This window comes from Falco naumanni, chromosome 6, assembly GCF_017639655.2.
Source record: "Falco naumanni isolate bFalNau1 chromosome 6, bFalNau1.pat, whole genome shotgun sequence".
Lineage (NCBI taxonomy): Eukaryota > Metazoa > Chordata > Aves > Falconiformes > Falconidae > Falco > Falco naumanni.
In genome coordinates, this window is record NC_054059.1 from 7759679 (window position 1) to 7777128 (window position 17450).

Genomic DNA, 17450 nt, shown 5'->3' on the forward strand with positions numbered 1-17450 from the left:
GTGTGATAGACCAGGCTATTATGAATTTTACTTAGTGGTTCAGGCAGTTTGGAGTTTAAAAAAAGCAGGAGAAAAGTTGTCCTGTTTCTTTTTGAATGGCTTTGTTTACTTCAGTTCATTATGGTGTTCTTCTGTGAGCATACAAAATTTGTCCCTTTATTTTATTGTAGTCTTGTTTGATCAACTACTGCAAAACCGTGTTTAGCTGTTGAAATGTGAGGGGAAGAGCTAGTAAACTAGCACCTAAAATCAGTGGCCTCCTCTGCTGAGCTTTCCTATTTCCAATGACCAAGAATTAATTCTTGTCCCTAGCACTTTGGAAATTACTTGTGGAGCAATACTGTAGTTGATCCTAAAGTTTGTTTCTTGTCTTGCATTCTTTGACCTCCCCTAGCACCCATGTGTTGATATTGACAATTCTTCCTCAGGCAGAAGCAAGGGTGTTCTTGCTCAGAGAAGCATCCCAAACACACAGGGACATAAATGTGCTTTTTTCATGAGGCAGTGGATTAGACCTAGTGTTCTTAACTGGCAACATATGGAAGAGAACTGGAGATTACTTTTGTGACCCTTGAAGTGTGGCATTCTTGTAAGGCAGAGCTAGGAGAGTAGTCCTGGAGCCTAATAAAGGATTGCTGGCTAGGTAGGTTCAGAAGCTGTGAACAAAGCAGCCAAGACTGAAGAATCCAAATAATTTAGAAAACAGATTATTACGAATGGAAAAAATGTCTGTATGCCATCGCATACATTTCTGTGTACGAATATTTTTGGTTTAAGGGAGCTAAGGTTCTGACAGTCTTTACAAAATCACAAAATTAGATAACAGTCTTTGTCTGGTGATAGTCCATCTGTTTTAGGTACTCGATTCCTACTCTGCATGTTTTAATTTGTAGGCATCTATGTGAAGAATAGTTTTATGAGATTTTCTTTCTGTCACTCTTGATATTCATTGATCCTCCTTCTGCTCTCCAGCCATCCAACCCCTCCCCCACACCTATATTCCCCTTTTGGCACTCTAGACAAAGTATTTTGCTCTAGGAAAGAATTATTTCTCAGTTTAATTTGCAAGATTAAAGGTGAGTCATCTCAAAGGACACTGGTCTTATATCTTCTCTCTTTGCAATATCAATTCACAGCAGAATGGTGTCTCATGGAATCAAGCTTTCTCAGAAGCAAAGGAAAATGATTGCCCTGGCAGCAAAAGATAACGGATCAGGAGCTAGCAGCACGGACTCTGCTGCACTAGTAACTACACCACCACCACCTACAAAAGTTGCAAAACTAGGGAGTGCATGGTATGTTATAAATCAGTTATCACTTTTTTTTTTCTTTGGAGGGCTTTTACATTGAATGCACTCTTAGAAACAGTTGCTTAAATAAAAGTGGCCTTGGTTCTTTTCATTAAAGAGACTAGCATTGAACTATGTGTATCTACATTTGGTAGTAATCTAGAAATTCAAGGTGGGCAGGGAAATGCAGTGGTTGCAGTTTAACAGTTCTTTGAAATTTTACTGTAGTGAGTCAGAAGACTGCATCCCATCTGGTTCTTCCCTGTGTGTGATGTGGTATTTGCAGATGGTATCAAAGTGAAGCATAGAAAAAGAAGGTTTAGCACAAGCTCTGAAATTTAGGCAGGAAAAGGTTGTTTAAAACCATTATGAATCCTGTTTTTTCTCTGTCAAAAACATAAAGAAAAATGTGTAGCCCTCCTTGGGGGAAGGGGCTAGAATGACTTCAGAGTAGAGCAAAATTGACCAAAATTACAGATAACAAAGTTGTTTAGGAGCTGGAGGGAGTGATGAAGCTGCTACAAATTCTTATGGTGGAAGGGTGCATGACTGCTGATTACACAGTTTAAATTTCCAGTTAAGTATCACTGTATTGACTAGAAGAATGGTCTATCATGTTCAGTGAACAAGGTTTACAACAACTGTAATGAGGTGGTAGCCCAAATCATGCTTTGTTCTTTACATTTACAGTTGGTTTTGGATGAAAACATAAAGGCATAACTGTAAAAGTTGCAAGCTATGTAAATGTTTTTAATTTCTGCAGAATAAATACCTATGTGTATGCTCTTAACTTGAGGTAAATGTTGGGCAGTTTCCCCCTTTTCCCTTTTCAAGATTTCCAGACTTCTGTTGCAGCTTCCTTCTGTACTGCTACCCTAGGAGATCTGTGAGTCAGTCTCTTCTCTCTGGAGCCTACCTGTTTGTGCATCAGTGGGGACAAAGCTTGCTGCGTACCCTTCACAGTCGCTCTATTTTAAATGAAGCTTTTTAAAGACAGTTTAGCTTCTAAATGCTACTGTAGCAGGTTTCCTTTTGTATTGGAAAGATTTCAAAATAAAATAGGAGTCTGCCTTTCAAAGGGTAGGTTTATTTTCCACAGAGCCATCTCCCTCTACTGTCTTTTGGCGCTCTTTCCTTTGATCCTTTGTATGAATCGATTGCTCCTTTCAGAAATAAGAGTAATAAGCATCTGCTGGAATCTTTGCCTTTCTGCTATGCCCCTGTAAGTTCAAAATGGATATGTAGCCTGTTAGTTATTTAATGGGCGTATGGAGAGAAAAAAAAATCCCATCACTAGCTGGCTGAGGAAAAGGCATAGTGACCACATGAGTGTTAGATTGGATTCCATCTTTCTGAAGCATACCCTGGACTTTCCACTTAAGATGGTTTGTGTCACACAGTAAAACCCAGCTACTTTCAAAACACTGTTTAATCAGAACCTTAAAAGCACAATGTATTTTCTGGAGACTGTTATCTAAACGTATTCAAAAATCAGTCCATACTTGCTTTTTAGATGCAAGTGTGGTCGCCTCCTGAGAGGTGTTCTGTGACAAAAGGTTTAGGGCAGTATCTAGGAGTACTTGCTTCTCTTCTCATTTCATGGGGAAGTCTGGGGCCTTTCTGGGATCAGTGGTCTCAAGTGTCTTCTCTGGAGTCTTCAAAGGAACTTCCCCATACCTGCTATGCTGTGGCTTGGACTGATGTTAGTGATCACTGGTGTAGGCATTTCATGGGTGTTTTCAACCAGTCATGTTAAATATCATCAGTTATTTTCCCTTTTTTTTAAAATTTGTTTTTTGACTAGCCATTTTCAAGCTGCAGTTTTCTATACTTGTCTCTGACAGACTTTGCTTATCAAGGGAAGGAGTTATGAGAACTCCTCTGCAGGAGAATGTTTGTACAGGGTCCCTGTCTCTCCAGCCTGGTCTTTCTTTACCTTCTCCCCTTTATACACAACTCTTAGATACAACAAAGCCTGAAGTAGGCTTTGGAGCACATTGTGTAGCTTATCTAGTTATCTGGGCTTCTTCAGAAGAGGTTTTTGTTGGTTCCTGAAGTCTTATTTTTCAGCGTAAGATAAATGACTTTTCATAAGAATCTGCACAAGTTGACTGAAGCACATGAGCCTCTAGTTAAGTGATTTACTTTTTACTACAGGAAATAAGACGTTAGGAGAGGTGATGATAAAAGGCCTGTAAAAATATGGGGCATAACTTCCTTGATCTGACATCTGAATAGTTTGACTATTCATGCTATTCATCTACTTCCTGATAAATAATTCTTTACTTGTTGGATGTTACTTAATTTTAAACTACTAACTGCCTGTGAACTGTTCCTTGTATCTAAAAAGTAGTATGGACTGATTTTTGAATACGTTTAGATAACCGTCTGCAGAAAATATATTGTGCTTTTAAGGTTCTGATTAAACAGTTTTTTGAAAGTAGCTGGGCTTTACTGTGTGACACAAACCATCTTAAGTGGAAAGTCCAGGGTATGCTTCAGGAGGATGGAATCCAATCTAACACTCGTGTGGTCACTATGCATGATTCTGTACGTTCCTTTGCAGCGTTCTGCTGGCTGCTGATGTGGAAAATGCCGGTAGCTCAAGTTCAAGCAAAGAACCAGTGGGAGTTATATGAATATTTAAAATTGTGCCTAGCTGCTGGAAGAGAGCACTTGTTGAATAAACTTTAAGCTGCTTTAGGCAAGCCATCAATTATTTGATTGTCCCTGTTAGTTGTTCAAAGTATTTTTGTATGTAAGGTAGATGGTGTTACTCATCTGCTCTAATATTATATTTGCTAAGTTACATTCTGGAAATTCACACTGGACCATCAGAGTGTGTTTGGCAATAGATTGAGCTTTCCACGAGTGCAGTATAGTCAAAGCCATAGAACCTGTGTTCCAATGAAATAAGATACTCATCTTGGATGTGTGGTGAGCACGCTTGCCAAAAGGGTGTGGGACCTTGCAGGTCTTTTTTGGCTGACTAAAAGACAGAGGCTGTCATACATGATGTCCTACCTTTTCCACCAAAAGATGGTTTGTACTTTTTTGGGGACTGAACCTGTTTCCTCCTTTGAAGAAAATGGAAATCAGAAGGGGGGTGGAAAAAAAATCACATTAGTAATACTTAGAGAGTATGTCGTGCAAGAAGCTAGGTGTTGACTTTGTTAGTTCTCCAAATGTGCTTTGATTGAGGCAGGGGGATGTTGTGTATTTATTTCTGTTTTCTTTTTTTTCAACTCAGGAGAGCCTGTGGCTTTTCAGGAGTGGAGACACAAAGAAGTTTGAAGTCTCTCTTGAGAATTAACAATTGTGTATTTTAATGTCTAGGTTGTCAGTTTCTCCGGATTTCAGCTTATACTGAAACATCAGCTGTTTTGGAGTTTCATGCTTTGATGTATTGCAGTTACAGCTTGGAGAAACTTAGTCATATTCTACTTTCTTAAAAAAGATGTATAGATGAGTTTTTCTAGTGCTGCAGACTAGATAGAAATGGCAATGTATCAGGTGGGATAAGCTGAAATTTAGAGTTGTTACTGTTAGGAAAATTTGTACCAGTTTAAGTGGAACCGTTTTAAGGCACTGGTAACTGTTTTGGATCGGTTTACAAGCTGAGAGTGATACAGGGTTGGGGGGTTTTGGGGGGGTTATTTTGGGTGGTTTTGGGAGGTTTTCTTTGGGGTTTTTTTGGGTTTGGTTGTTTTGTTGGTGTGTTTTTTGGAGCTGTGTTGCAGGTGGATTTGATTGCAGTACAGAATTTTAATGAAAATAGGTAGGCTACCTAAATTGTTAGTAGCAGAAGCTTCTGTGACAGCAGATCTAAGGGAGCCATTTGCCTACTCAGTATAATAGGTTTGGGGAAGTTCTGGTCAAACACTTGCCTAGACTCTTGTCTTTTCAAGGAATACTACTGTTAGAAAAGGGACAGCCTGTCTAAGACAAGATGCTTGTGAGAGTAAAATTGCTTTTTAAGAGGGTGGGTTGGGGTGGAATAGATGGAAGTATGGGGTTTGGGGTTTGCTGGTTTTTTTTTCCCTTCTTACAAAATTTCCGTACTGCTGGTCTGCTTTGTTCTTATAAGTATTTATTTTCTGATGATTAACTATTTGACCCAAAGTGACTTATTTTAGTGAGTGGGGTCTAGCGGGCAGAATGGTAAGATACAAAAGCAAAAATAATATTGTATTTTTATTTTTAGCAACTGAAAAAGCCCTCTTTGCTATCTGAATATTGGAACAATATGGAGTCTTGGAAAGTGCAAGTATAAAATATGTTGTTTTGGGGTTTTTTGGTTTTGTTTTTAAAGGTCATCTTCCTTACATTCTGCTTTGCCAAAGTCATTCCGTGACCTTGTAATGGAAGAAGAAAAATGTATGAGTGCAAACAATTCACCTGGTACTGGTATCAAAAGAGCTGGCTATAAAGGAACTGAGGATTCATCAGTCCAAAACACCATAAGGTAAGAGAGTGGTCTTTTCCTAATTGATCAACTGTTATACAAGAATCACAATAACCTATTTAAATTCTGCTGAAATAAGAAAGGATGAAATTATCATTTTTTTTTTTTTTAAAGAAAAATCCTGTAACCATTCTTTTAATGATTCTGTTAATAGGATTTTATGAATAGAAAGCTTGAGACTAAAGTAATTTAATGCCACTGCTAGTACTTCGTTTGAGGTTCAAAGTGTTTGTGTCTGTGTGTATGGACACAGGAAAGTGTGTGTGTGTGTAGGGTCATAGAATCATTTAGGCTGGAAAAGGCCTTTAAGATCACAGAGTCCAACTGTAAACCTAACACTGCCAAGTCCACCACCATGTCCTTAAGTGCCACATCTACACATATATATGGACACAAGCACTTCAGGCTTCAAACAAAATATATGTGTGTGTGTATGTGTACATTTATATATGTATGTATGTATAAAAAATGTAGGAGGGATTTGGAGAGTGACAGGTGGGTTTTCTTCAGGAACAGAGGGATAAAGCTGAAATTATTGTGGTAATTGGAGATGTAGGACACAAAGCGCAAAGCTGCAGAAAAACAGGTATCATTAATGTTGTTGCTAGCAAGATAATAAAGCTTTTTGTCACATGGGAGATGCAAGGACATGTGATAAGGGAATTTGCATTAGATGCTATTTTTGTCATACCTGCTCTGTGATCTTTATAAAGTCATTCCTTTTCCTTTTGCATTGCTCTGTGCAGTCTGGTCAGTCTGCAGGCTCTCAAAGTGAATTATTTGAGCTGAATCCAGGCCTAATATGTTGTCTGAAAATGATATGCTAAGCTGCTGGGAGCCTAGATGACTAGAATGACTATAATCAGTTGGAAAAGATGGCTTTTCCAGAGCTATTTCAGGTTGTTTGGAACTGTGTCTGAAAATGCTGATTTCTCTCTATTAGGTATAAAGAGCCTAGGTGAGTAGTTCATCCATCTGAAATTAGGAGTTGAGTTTCTGGTTTTAGGTAGTTTTATTCTTTGACTGTATAGTTCCTGTCCAGTAGGATCTAATTTTTTTGCCTGCAACATTCAAAGGCTATTTCTATGAAGATTATTTTCCATACCCTTAACTCTTCCTTTTTAAGCAAAGGAAATTGCGTGTGTGTAGAGTATAAGTAATCTTCATCTGTTGGTGTCAGACTCACTGTTGGGATACTGAAGATGCTTGCATAGCTACTGTTCCAGCTTTGTCCTTTTTCTTTGGATAAACTAGTGCAGTAATTAAATTGACAATTTTCTTAAGTCTCTGGATGCGAGCTTTTTGGTGGTTGCATAAACACTTTTCCATATACTGTCACCTCCAGTTTATCCAACCCAGAAATTTTGTGTAGATGAACCATGTCATGAATGTGGACATGTGAACTGGATTCAGTCCAGAGGCAGATCAGCCCAAAAGCTGGGCTGTGTGGATGTGGCTGCATTGTTTCCAGGGAGAGCTGAGCCTTGGGAGTTACGCTGTGCAGCTGTGCATGTGTAGCTCATATTCCAAGCTAAAAACATAGGGCTGACATGACTTAACTTTGTTGTGGCAGCCTGGGTTGTCTTCACTGCGTTACTCCAGGGAGCGGTGAAGAGTCTTAGTGGAAACAAGTCTTTGTGGCTTCGCGTGGGAATGGCCTAGTTCTGGCATGGCTAATACTGAGCTAATAAGTAGTACATGACTCAAATGGTACAGCAAAACCCAAGAGGTTCTGCAGGAGACCAGGCTTTGTGTTCCTTTTCTGAGAGCATTCATTAGATCAGGGAGGCACTGGACCTGAACTGGCTTCCAGTGAAGAAATCCTCAGGAAACACTGGGGAGCCAAGTTCTGGGACATTTTGGTGGCTGTGCAAGAGTCACGGCAAGTTCAGCCAACTGAATTAATCAGGTTGGTTCAGTACTGATGATACTTGGCTGGTTTGTTTCCATGCAGGACCACTCTGCATCAGTCCTTAATTTTCAAGACTTTCAGGTTTCCAAGTTCTATATATTTGGAGGCTTTTCTCCATTTTTCTGTATATGCTAGCTTCATGTTTCCCATCTGTTCCATTTTTCCGAGCTATTTTGATGCCAGCTGAGGAATTAATCTAGCATGTTGAAATATCTGCAGTTGATTTAATATCTGGACTGAGTGTCTTGCTAGCAAGAAACAGAGATGTATGTATGTGTAAACAGCTTCAAAATATCTGATTTTTTTTCAGATATTTTAAAATGCCTTTTAAAGCCACATTAAAATTCTAGGAGACGACATAGGTGTTTAAACTTACCTTTTAATTGATCACTAGAGTGTGCTGTGACACTGGAACTATAAATTCCAGGTTTTGGAAATTTCTGTTGTGCTGGGGTTTTTTGTGTGGTTGGTTGGGTTTTTTGGTTGGTTGGTTTGTTTAGAAGTCTTACCCTGGAGAGATTTCTGTATCTGTACTGAAATAGGTTTGTTAAGTATCTACTTGGGTTCATTTATAGTAGTGCTGTGAGTTCTTTGGATTGTGAGTAGGAAGAAGAGCATAGTTGTTAAATGGGCTGGGTAGGTATTGATTACTGTCAAATGGACAGGAAGGTGAGCATTATTAAAGCAGGTGGAAAAAGAGATACAGTTGATACATTTGAGAGATGACAGCAGAATAAAGGCATTTAGTAAGCTGTGCAAACATGCTTTTAATTAAACAAACCAGCAAGCAAAAAACTGCTTTCATCTCTTTTTGTTCTTCTTTCCTTTTCTCTGGCTCTTTGTTTTTTATTACATTACTGTCTTTAAGTGCAGTAAAAAATGGAATTTGTTTTACCTAGACCAGCTAAAAAGTAGTCCCCTGCTGCTGAAGTCATTAAATAATTTAGATTCTCTAGTTCAGCCTCCTGCTCAATATAAGTCAAACTAGATCATGTTGCCCAGGGCCTGGTCCAGTTGAGTTGTGACTTCTTCCAAGTATGAAGATAACCCCAGACATTCTGGGCAACATGTTCTAACCTATGATCATCCCCATAGTGTTGGATTTTTTTTTTTCTTATATCTAACTGGGATTTCCTATTTTGCAGCTTGAGTATATTGCATCTCATTCTATCACTGCATCTCTCAGAAGATCCTTCTTTAAGAAGATCCTGCTTCTTTTCTTTGCCCTGTAGTTGGGTAGCTGAAGACAGTAGTGGGTTCAGCACTTTGCCTCCTTCCTTTAGAATTAACACAGTTCTTCTGTCATGTGCTTCAGCCCCTAGTCTTGGTGGCCCTCCACTGGATTTATTCCAGCCTGACAGCATCCTTCTTGTATTGAGGAGTCCAAAACTGGATATGATACTCTGTACGTAGACCAACAAATACAGCACAGAGGGGAAGAACCACTTCCTTTGACTGCCTGGCTATTACTCTTGCTAGTACAGCCCAGTATGCAGTTGGCGATTTTTCCTGCACAGGCATGTGCCAATTCACCTTCGCCTTGCTGCCAGCCGGGGCTCTGCAGCTTCTTCTCTGCAGAGCTGCTTTCTAGCCAGGCAGCCCCTGGCCTGTACTGCTCTGTGGGGCTGTCCTCATCCCAATACAGGACTTTGCACTTGCCTTTGAAATTCTTGAGTTCTCAGTTGCCCATTTCTCCTGCCTCTTGAGGGCCTTCTGAATGGCAGCCTGGCATCTAGAATGTGGACTGCTGCACCCTTCCCACCTTCTCCCCATCCATCTGTGGCCTTGCTGAGTGTGCTTTGTTCTACCAGAGGATTAGTCTCAGTATCTGTCCCTGAGGACCACTGTGGTGACACAGGTTGAGGCGGACTGAAAAATCACTGTGTCTGCATGGCTGGGTTTGGACAAAATGGCAAAATGGCCTTTATTGTTTATATAAATTACTTATGTATCTTAGACAGTACCTTTGTCAGACCCTGATAGGTTTTTGTGTTCTTCTTCTTGATTGCTATTTGCTGTTGCTGTAGGTGCCCGTATGCTGTGGTTTGAAGTTCTGGTTCTTTACATCCTGTTTGCATACCTGACAGTGTGTGGCTGTCTTAAAGGTACACGGCTAAGTCTTTGAAGTAACGAACTTGTCTGCAGACCCGCTGCAGACCCCAACAGACCACCACTAGTACTTGGTTTCCAGTTGGACTTTGTATCGCTAACCCACAACCCCTGAAGCCCTTCAGGCCAGCCTGTTTTCCACCCATCTTGTAGTCCATTTTTCAGTCTGTATTTTTCAGACTAAGTATAAGGGTAGGATAAAAGAACATGTCAGAGGCCTTGCTGAAGCCACAGAGCAGGACATCCACTGCTGTCTGGTTGTCTGCAGAGCCTGTCGTCCTATCACAGAAGGCAATCAGGTTGGTTAGCACAGTTTTCCTTGTGTCATACATCCGTGCTGGCTGTTCTTGTCCCACATGTGCTCAGAACTGCTTGCAGAAAAATTTGTTCCACGACCTTCCCCAGGATTGAGGTGAGACTGGTCAGTCTGTAGTTGCCCATATCCTCCTTGAAAACAGGTGTAACATTCAGCTTTTTCTAGTCATCAGGAAACCTCTGTGGTTGGTTGCTTTTTCTTTTTGCTAATACAGAAGCCCTTCCTTTTGTCGTGCACATCCCTCAGTTGTTTCAGCTCCAGTTCAGCATTGGCTCTTACAGCACAGAAGTAATATTTCTGTTTTCCTCTAGTGTAGACTGTCCCTGCTTCCACTGTTTATATGTGTCCTTTTTTAATCTGAAGTCCTCGTAGGGTTGGCTCTTCATTCCTGCCAACCTTCTGCCATGCTTGCTTGCCTTAAGGCACATTGAAATGATCTGCTTTCTGTTTGGGGGAGGCTGTCCTTGTATATTGGTACAGGTACTGTCTATATGAAGATCTGTTACTCTGCCTTGTTCTTTCCTTTGCAGGGTTAGAGATAATTTTTTAATCTTCTCAGAAGATGATCTCTGGAAGACTTAGTATCAGTTATTCTTCTCTGCATCTGTGATACTTTAGAGTATTCTTCCTTGAACCTATGAGACCAAAAATGAAAGCTCCTCCAAATAAGCTTTGTCCAGCATAGTATATGTTGGCAAAAGTATTTGTTTCAAATGGAAACAACTGGTTTTTCCCCCCAACCATATACTTCTGATTTGTTATCATGATCAGTACACCCTGGATTCTCCTTCTCTTCAAGCTGAAAATCTCAGCTTATAGCTGCTACGGTCTTCACTTCACACAGTCTTTTGTTTTGTACTTTTGCATTTCCTTTCTCATTGCTTTGTTCCACAGTCATACTGTTCATTTTTATCCTTTGCTCAGTTAATAGTGTCTCTTAATATTGTCTACTGGTTTGAGCTTTGCTACTTACTGTGTTCACCAACATTAACTTAGTTATATTTCTTTTAGTTAATTTATTCTCTAAAGTAATGTATAACCCAGCTGTAAAGTGAATAAGGAATTAGCTAGGTAGGAGACAAATGAGAAACTTGGTTTAAAAAAAAAAATAAATTTCTGTGGCCCTTGACTCAGTGTCTCACAGAATTCCCATATTTGTTTATCATACTTATCTGTCATGACCTGATACTTATCTTAAATATGATAGGATTCTCTAACCTGCCATTGGTTTTCTTTTACCAAATATAGAAAAAAACCCCAAGATACTTATTTTCTACCTTTTATCAATTTTTAACTATTCTTCAGCACCTGTGGAAAAAGCATTGCATATTAATGAGGTCAAAATAAAGGAACTGCAGCTATAGATACTCAGTATGGAGAACGGTGCAGCAGATTTAACCACTCTTGTCATGGAGCTGTTGTTTCAGATGTCAGTTCTTTCAAAGCTTTGGAATAGTAGTTATCCAGAAACATCTGGTTTGGAGGCTACCACACCTTTTTGGCTTCCTCTCCTTATCCTGTCAGTGTCTGATATCGTTGCCATTACTGAAGCAATGACCAATGATGTGGTCACTGAAGGGGAAGAATCACCTTGACTGACATGAACTGTGCTTTCCTGATGGAAACACAGAAGCAATATGACCTGGCGTCTCTGCTGGGTTTGATTCAAGGGACTGACACGGTAGAAAGCCTCTTTTGAAGACCAGTGTTATGCTCTGGCAGCTGTTGCTGCAGATATATAGATATAGACAGATATATATATTTATTTATTTTTTCCCTGAGCAGTTAAATTTGTGTTCATGCTGTTCTTAGAGTAGTTGGCTGTTTGGTGGGCAAAATTAATTTTGTGACAATAAGCTGGGCATGGTTCATTTAACCACATTTTTGATGATGGATGTTGAATTTCAGAATTATTAAGATTTTGCCCTCATTGCTTAGCAGTAGGGATCATAGTTTGTTGTCCTTGGAATTGTGTTCTGGAGAAAATATTCCAAGCAGAGAACTTAGCAGTTACTGGAATTCTTTTAGCTTTCTATAGACTTTTCCTCTTTTCTCTGAGGTTTTGGCCACTTACAGAGGATTACTAAAGCCTTAAAGAAAATTGAGACTGATTTATTGAAATACCAACACCCTTAGAGGTTCTTTACAATACCATAGGATAATTCAAGAAAGTCTGCTAACATTTCATAGTATGCTGTAACACTTTTTTAGAGTTCTGGAAATCAAAAAGTTGCCAAAGATAAGTATTAAATAACAAGAGTATGTCTCTCTCTTCCTACTGATGTAGGATTTTCCTGACAAATATACTTGTCTCTTAAGGCATACAGTATACCAAGTCTAACTTCTTTTTGTTGAGAGGTTAACATTTTGCAGTGGAATAAAATTATCTTCCTGTTGGGAACTCTATTGATATTTCATATGGATTTTTATTTTTTTTTCAATTATCTTAATTCTAGTTTTATGCTGTTCTTATGAATGTGGGAGCTGATTGCAGGATATGTACTGAAAATCCATAATTTCTAGGCGTACACTTGAGAAAATAATTTATTAGTGCTGTTGTAGCACTGGTTCTTTTACGTGAAAAGCTTAATTTGAATACAGGACAGTTTGTGGTTTTTTTCTTTATCTTGAAGCTGTATTTTCACATTAATTGCAAACATTTATAGTCAGTGCTGTTAGTCTGTAATTTGGTTGACTATTTTACATGTAGAAAAACATTTATTCAAAGCTCAAAAGCCTTTGTTCAAATGCTCAGATGTTAGGAAATGCCAGAACTGATGCCCAAGCTGAAAATCCATTAAGTTCTAGTAGTCAGAAATGAGCTTCAGTGTCTCCTGTAGTCACAATATCACACTTAAAGGTAAATTCAGCATTACATCCTAATGCCTTTCTTCTGGAAAAACCCTACACATTTGTAATTGCCTATCGTAAATATGTACTTCACAGTAGGAGAATGCTCTGTCAGTGACTTTCACTTTCCTACCTTTTTCCAGGTGCACCACTAGAAGTAGCCCAGGTCTGGAAGACCATGTTCTGGATTCTCCACAGCTGGAGAGTCATAAGTAAGTTTGACAGTGGCATAGATTCTGGAGCTTCTTTTCTGTATGTTGGGCTGACCTTGTTTTGATGTTGCCTCATGATGTCATTTTGTTTTTGTTTTTGGTTTTTGGGTTTTTTTTTTTTTTTGCAGTCCTTGGTCAGCAGCATCACCAACTAGCTCTCCTGTGATAGCACCTGTCATGTTTTCAGCTATTGTAGAGGAAGAGCTCCAGCAAGAAGCTGCTCTTATTAGGAGCAGAGAAAAACCTTTGGCTTTGATCCAGGTAAAGTACTATTACTGCAGCTGTGAAGTAATAAAAGGAGTTTCCAATGGCTGTTTCAGAGATCAGTTTTTAGGATTAATTACTTATTGGTACGCTTAGTATCATCTACATAATGATATTAAATATCATCTAGTAATAACTTCACATTGCTTGATAAGGTAGGCCTATATTAAACTTGACTACTCGGTTCGTGATTAGTGCATTCACAGCATCAGAGAATGGTTGAGGTTGGAAGGAACCTCTGGAAATTGTCTAACCCACCCCCCTGCTCAGAGGAAGGTCAGTTAGAGCAGGTTGTTCAAAGCATGTCCAGGTAGCTTTTGAATATCTGAAGACGGAGACTTCATGGCCTCTCTGGGAAACCTGTTCCAGTGTCTAACCGTTCTCACAGTAAAAAAGATTTTTATATTTAAATGCAATTTTCTGTGTTTTGGTCTGTGCCCATTGTCTCTTCTTCTGTCACTGGGCACCACTGGGAGGAGCGTGATTCAGTCATCTTTATTCTCTCCCATCAGATACTTACACATTTTGATGAGGTCTCCCTAAGCCTTCTCTTCTGCATGCTACACAATCGCAGCGTGCTCAGCGTCTCCTCATATGTCAGGTGCTGTAAGCTCTTAAATAATTTTTTCCCCTTCGCTGGGCTGTCTTTAGTATGTCCATGTCTCTCTTGTACTGGGGAGTCCAGAAGTGGACCCAGCTCTTCAAATGTGTCTCACCCGTGCTGAGCAGAGTGAAAGGATCACTTATCACCATCTGTTGGCAGTGCTGTCCCTCACAGAGCACAGGAGGCCTGTCACTCTTCTTTGCACAGGAGCACATTGGTGTCTAATAGTCGACTTGTCCACCAGGACGCCAGATCCTTTTATGCTAAGCTGCTTTCCAGCATGTCAGCCTCCAGCGTGCACTGGTGCTTGGGGTTATTCTTCCCAGGAGCTGGATTTGACATTTCCCTTTGTTGAACTTCCTGAGGTTCCTCATAGCCTATTTCTCTAGCATATCTGGGTCCCTCTCAGTGACAGCACAGCCATCTAGCATATCAGCCACTCCTTCCAATTTTGTATTGTCTACAACCGTGCTGAGGGTGTGCTATGTCCCGTCAGGCAGGTAATTAATGAAGATGATAAATGGTACTGGCACTAGTCTTAGTATTGGAGCTAGTGACTGGCCTCTATCTGGACTTTGTGCCACTGATCTCAACCCTTTGAGATCACCAGTTCAGCCAGTTTTCAGTCCATCTCACTGTCCGTTTATGTTGTCTGTACTTAAGCTTGCCCAGTTAAGCTCTCTAGTTTGCACTTAGGCTCTACCACTTTCCTATAGATCAAGATGAGGGTGACTGATAAGTAGCCATCCTGATCCTCTTTGCCTTTCTTGAAGATAGGAATGATGTTTGCTTCCTTTCAGTCCCCAGGAACCGACCCTTATGGCCACAGTCTTTCAAAGATTTTTTGAGAGTGGGCTTGCAGTCATATTGGCCAGCTCTGATCCCAAGGGCCTGGGATTGCTGAAGACTGATCTTACCACTAAAGACCAAGATGAAGGCAGCTGTTAGTTCCCCAGCCTTTTCCATGTCCTTTGTCATTCAGCAGTGGGCCCCTGTTGCCTGTTTGCTGCTGTAGAAGCCTTTCTTGTTGCCCTTCATGTCCCTTGCCAGATTCGACTCCAGGCGGGCTTTGACTTCCCTAATTCTGTTCTTGTGTGCTCAGACAGTGTCTCTGTTTTCCTTCTGGCTCACCTTTCTCTGCTTCCCCCTCTTCTGTGCTTCCTTTTTGTCTGAATTTTGTCAGGCGCTCTTTTTTTTTGTCCATGCAAGACTCCTGCCACTCTTGCTTGGCTTCCTGCTCATTGGCATGGACTCTTCTTGAGCTCAGAGGAGGTGATCCTTAAAATCGGCTCTCCTGGATCTCTCTTCTTTCCAGGGATGTATCCCATGAATTTTTTCTAAGCAGATCCCTGGACAGATGAGAGTCTTCTCCTCTGAAGTCCCAGGCTGTTATTCTGCTGTTTGTCTTGTTCCCATCTCTTGGGATCCTGATCTCCACCATCTGATGGTCATAGCAGCTAAGGTTGCCCTTGACCTTCTCATCCCTGACCAGTCCTTCTTTGTTTGTAAGTATGAGATCCAGCAGAGTGTCTCCATTCATCAGCTCCTTGGTCATCCTTGTAAGAAGTTTTCACCAGTGCAAACCTCCTGGAGTGCTTGTGCCCTGCCACGTTGCCTTTCTAGCCCAAATCAGGGTGGCTCAAGTTTTCCGTGAGGAGCAGGACCTACAAACGTGAGGTTTCTTCAACTTGTCTGAAGGCGGCCTCATCTACTGCTTCTTCCTGATTAAGAGTTCTGTAGCAGACATGCATTCAGGACCAGTAAAGCCAGGTCATAACTGTGCTACAGATGTAAATGTAGGTGTGACAATGACATACATGTCTTTTTTTTTTTCCCTTCCAGATCGAGGAGTGTGCTATTCAAGATTTACTAATCCACTATGAAGCTTTCGACAACCCTGATGAATTTGTGACTGTTGAAAGGGCTCCGCAGGGACCTATAGCAGCACCTATGTGGAACAAGCACTAATTCATACTCCTCACAGTCCGCGTTGTATGTGCACTTCTGAAGTTCTGATCCTTGTTACGAGTGAAAAGGGACTGGAAGAAGAGGAATCATGTGATTTTTATCATCATTAAAATTCTGCACATAATCACTAGGTATTCGTTAGAGAGAATGGAAATCATGTGTTCACTGTGTCCTTTACCTGCAATATATATATATACTATGTATGTTTTGAGAGAATTTCTTTAACAAGACATATTATTAGTAATGTTACATGAAGGTGTAGGTTGGAAATGCATTTGCTAATGTTTTTTGTTAAATTCACAGGTGGCTGAAAAGCGAGTGCTTATTTTGTGATTTAATGTGGGATTGATTGTGCAGAATTATATAACTTTAAAGTTAGGGGAGATGGTATGTTCTTCAGAGCTTTCTGGCAATCGGTAACATTGGAAAAAGTTTCTGCTTGAACTTCCTGTAAAAGTACAGTTTGGTAATGCAGTTTGCCCTAAGTTACGTGTGCAAGTGCTGGTTCAGTTGTTGCGGCCGGTATGTTTTACTGCCATGCTCCATGCTGCTAAGTGCCCTGCCATTGCCTGCTCTCAGTTCAGTTGTGCATGTTTTTTCAGTGTTGTGAGACTGGCCTTCAAACAGTCAGCTCTGTTGTGAAGTAAAGCACACAGTTGAATAGAACATGGTGGCACTTAATTAGCTCATCTGTAGTCTTATTCTGGTAAATATGATACAGTTTTACAAGCACTGTGTTTAAAGTACAATTCACTTGAAGTGCTGAGGAAATAAAAGTTCTGTGTATTTGTTGTTAAAGCTATAGGGACGAATGCTTGACTTGGAATTTGCAAACACCTAACCTTCAAAGATTATCATAGGTGGCTTTCAGTATTGTGTGTTCCAAAGTTCTCTGTGCCTGTTTTAAACAGATTTATATATATATATATATATATATATATAAAAAAAAGGAAAAAAAAAAAGTAACCTTATCTGCAATATTCTGTCTAGTTTGTTGGTTTGTATAGGTGTGTTTGAACCTGTACTTTTTCAGTAGTGTCAGTACTCACGAACTCTGGAAGACGAATTGAGAGTGCTACAGAAAACGAATGTAGAGAGTTAATCACTGTGTGATAAAAGAATCTTGAAAAAACCTATGTAGATATACCTAATGGTTTCAGGTCAAGCTACACCAAAAAATCCCCCACAAAAATTGTAAACAAATGCAATAAACCATAAAATCTTGATTTACACAAGTTAGTATACTTTTATGTGCTGTCTGTATATAATCAATGCTTTAGGTAACTATAGAGTAATCTAAAGGTATTTCTTCGGCATATGAGACAAGAACTGTAGGCATTTTGAAGCTACGCAGACAAAGGAAGATGTAGCTTTTAATTCTATATTCAATTCTACTGGTGATTCATTCACTATACTGATGAGAATACATGCATTAAGTGCTTTACTTGATGCACCGCAGGG

At 40.0% G+C, this 17450-nt stretch overlaps 1 protein-coding gene across 3 annotated transcripts in view; it reads left to right on the forward strand.

Moving 5' to 3' along the window:
* Nucleotides 1–17218, forward strand: part of IBTK (inhibitor of Bruton tyrosine kinase) — a 57899-nt gene extending 40681 nt beyond the window's left edge. For 2 of the 3 annotated variants that reach the window (XM_040597928.1, XM_040597929.1), the window contains exons 25-29: nt 1137–1295; nt 5602–5754; nt 13085–13153; nt 13282–13414; nt 15864–17218. In XM_040597928.1, coding sequence (XP_040453862.1) covers nt 1137–1295; nt 5602–5754; nt 13085–13153; nt 13282–13414; nt 15864–15989 — 640 coding nt within the window. In that variant the 3' untranslated portion in view covers nt 15990–17218. The remainder of the gene's footprint in view (nt 1–1136; nt 1296–5601; nt 5755–13084; nt 13154–13281; nt 13415–15863) is intronic. The other variant, XM_040597930.1, reaches the window with a different exon arrangement.
* The last annotated feature ends 232 nt before the right edge of the window (nt 17219–17450 follow it).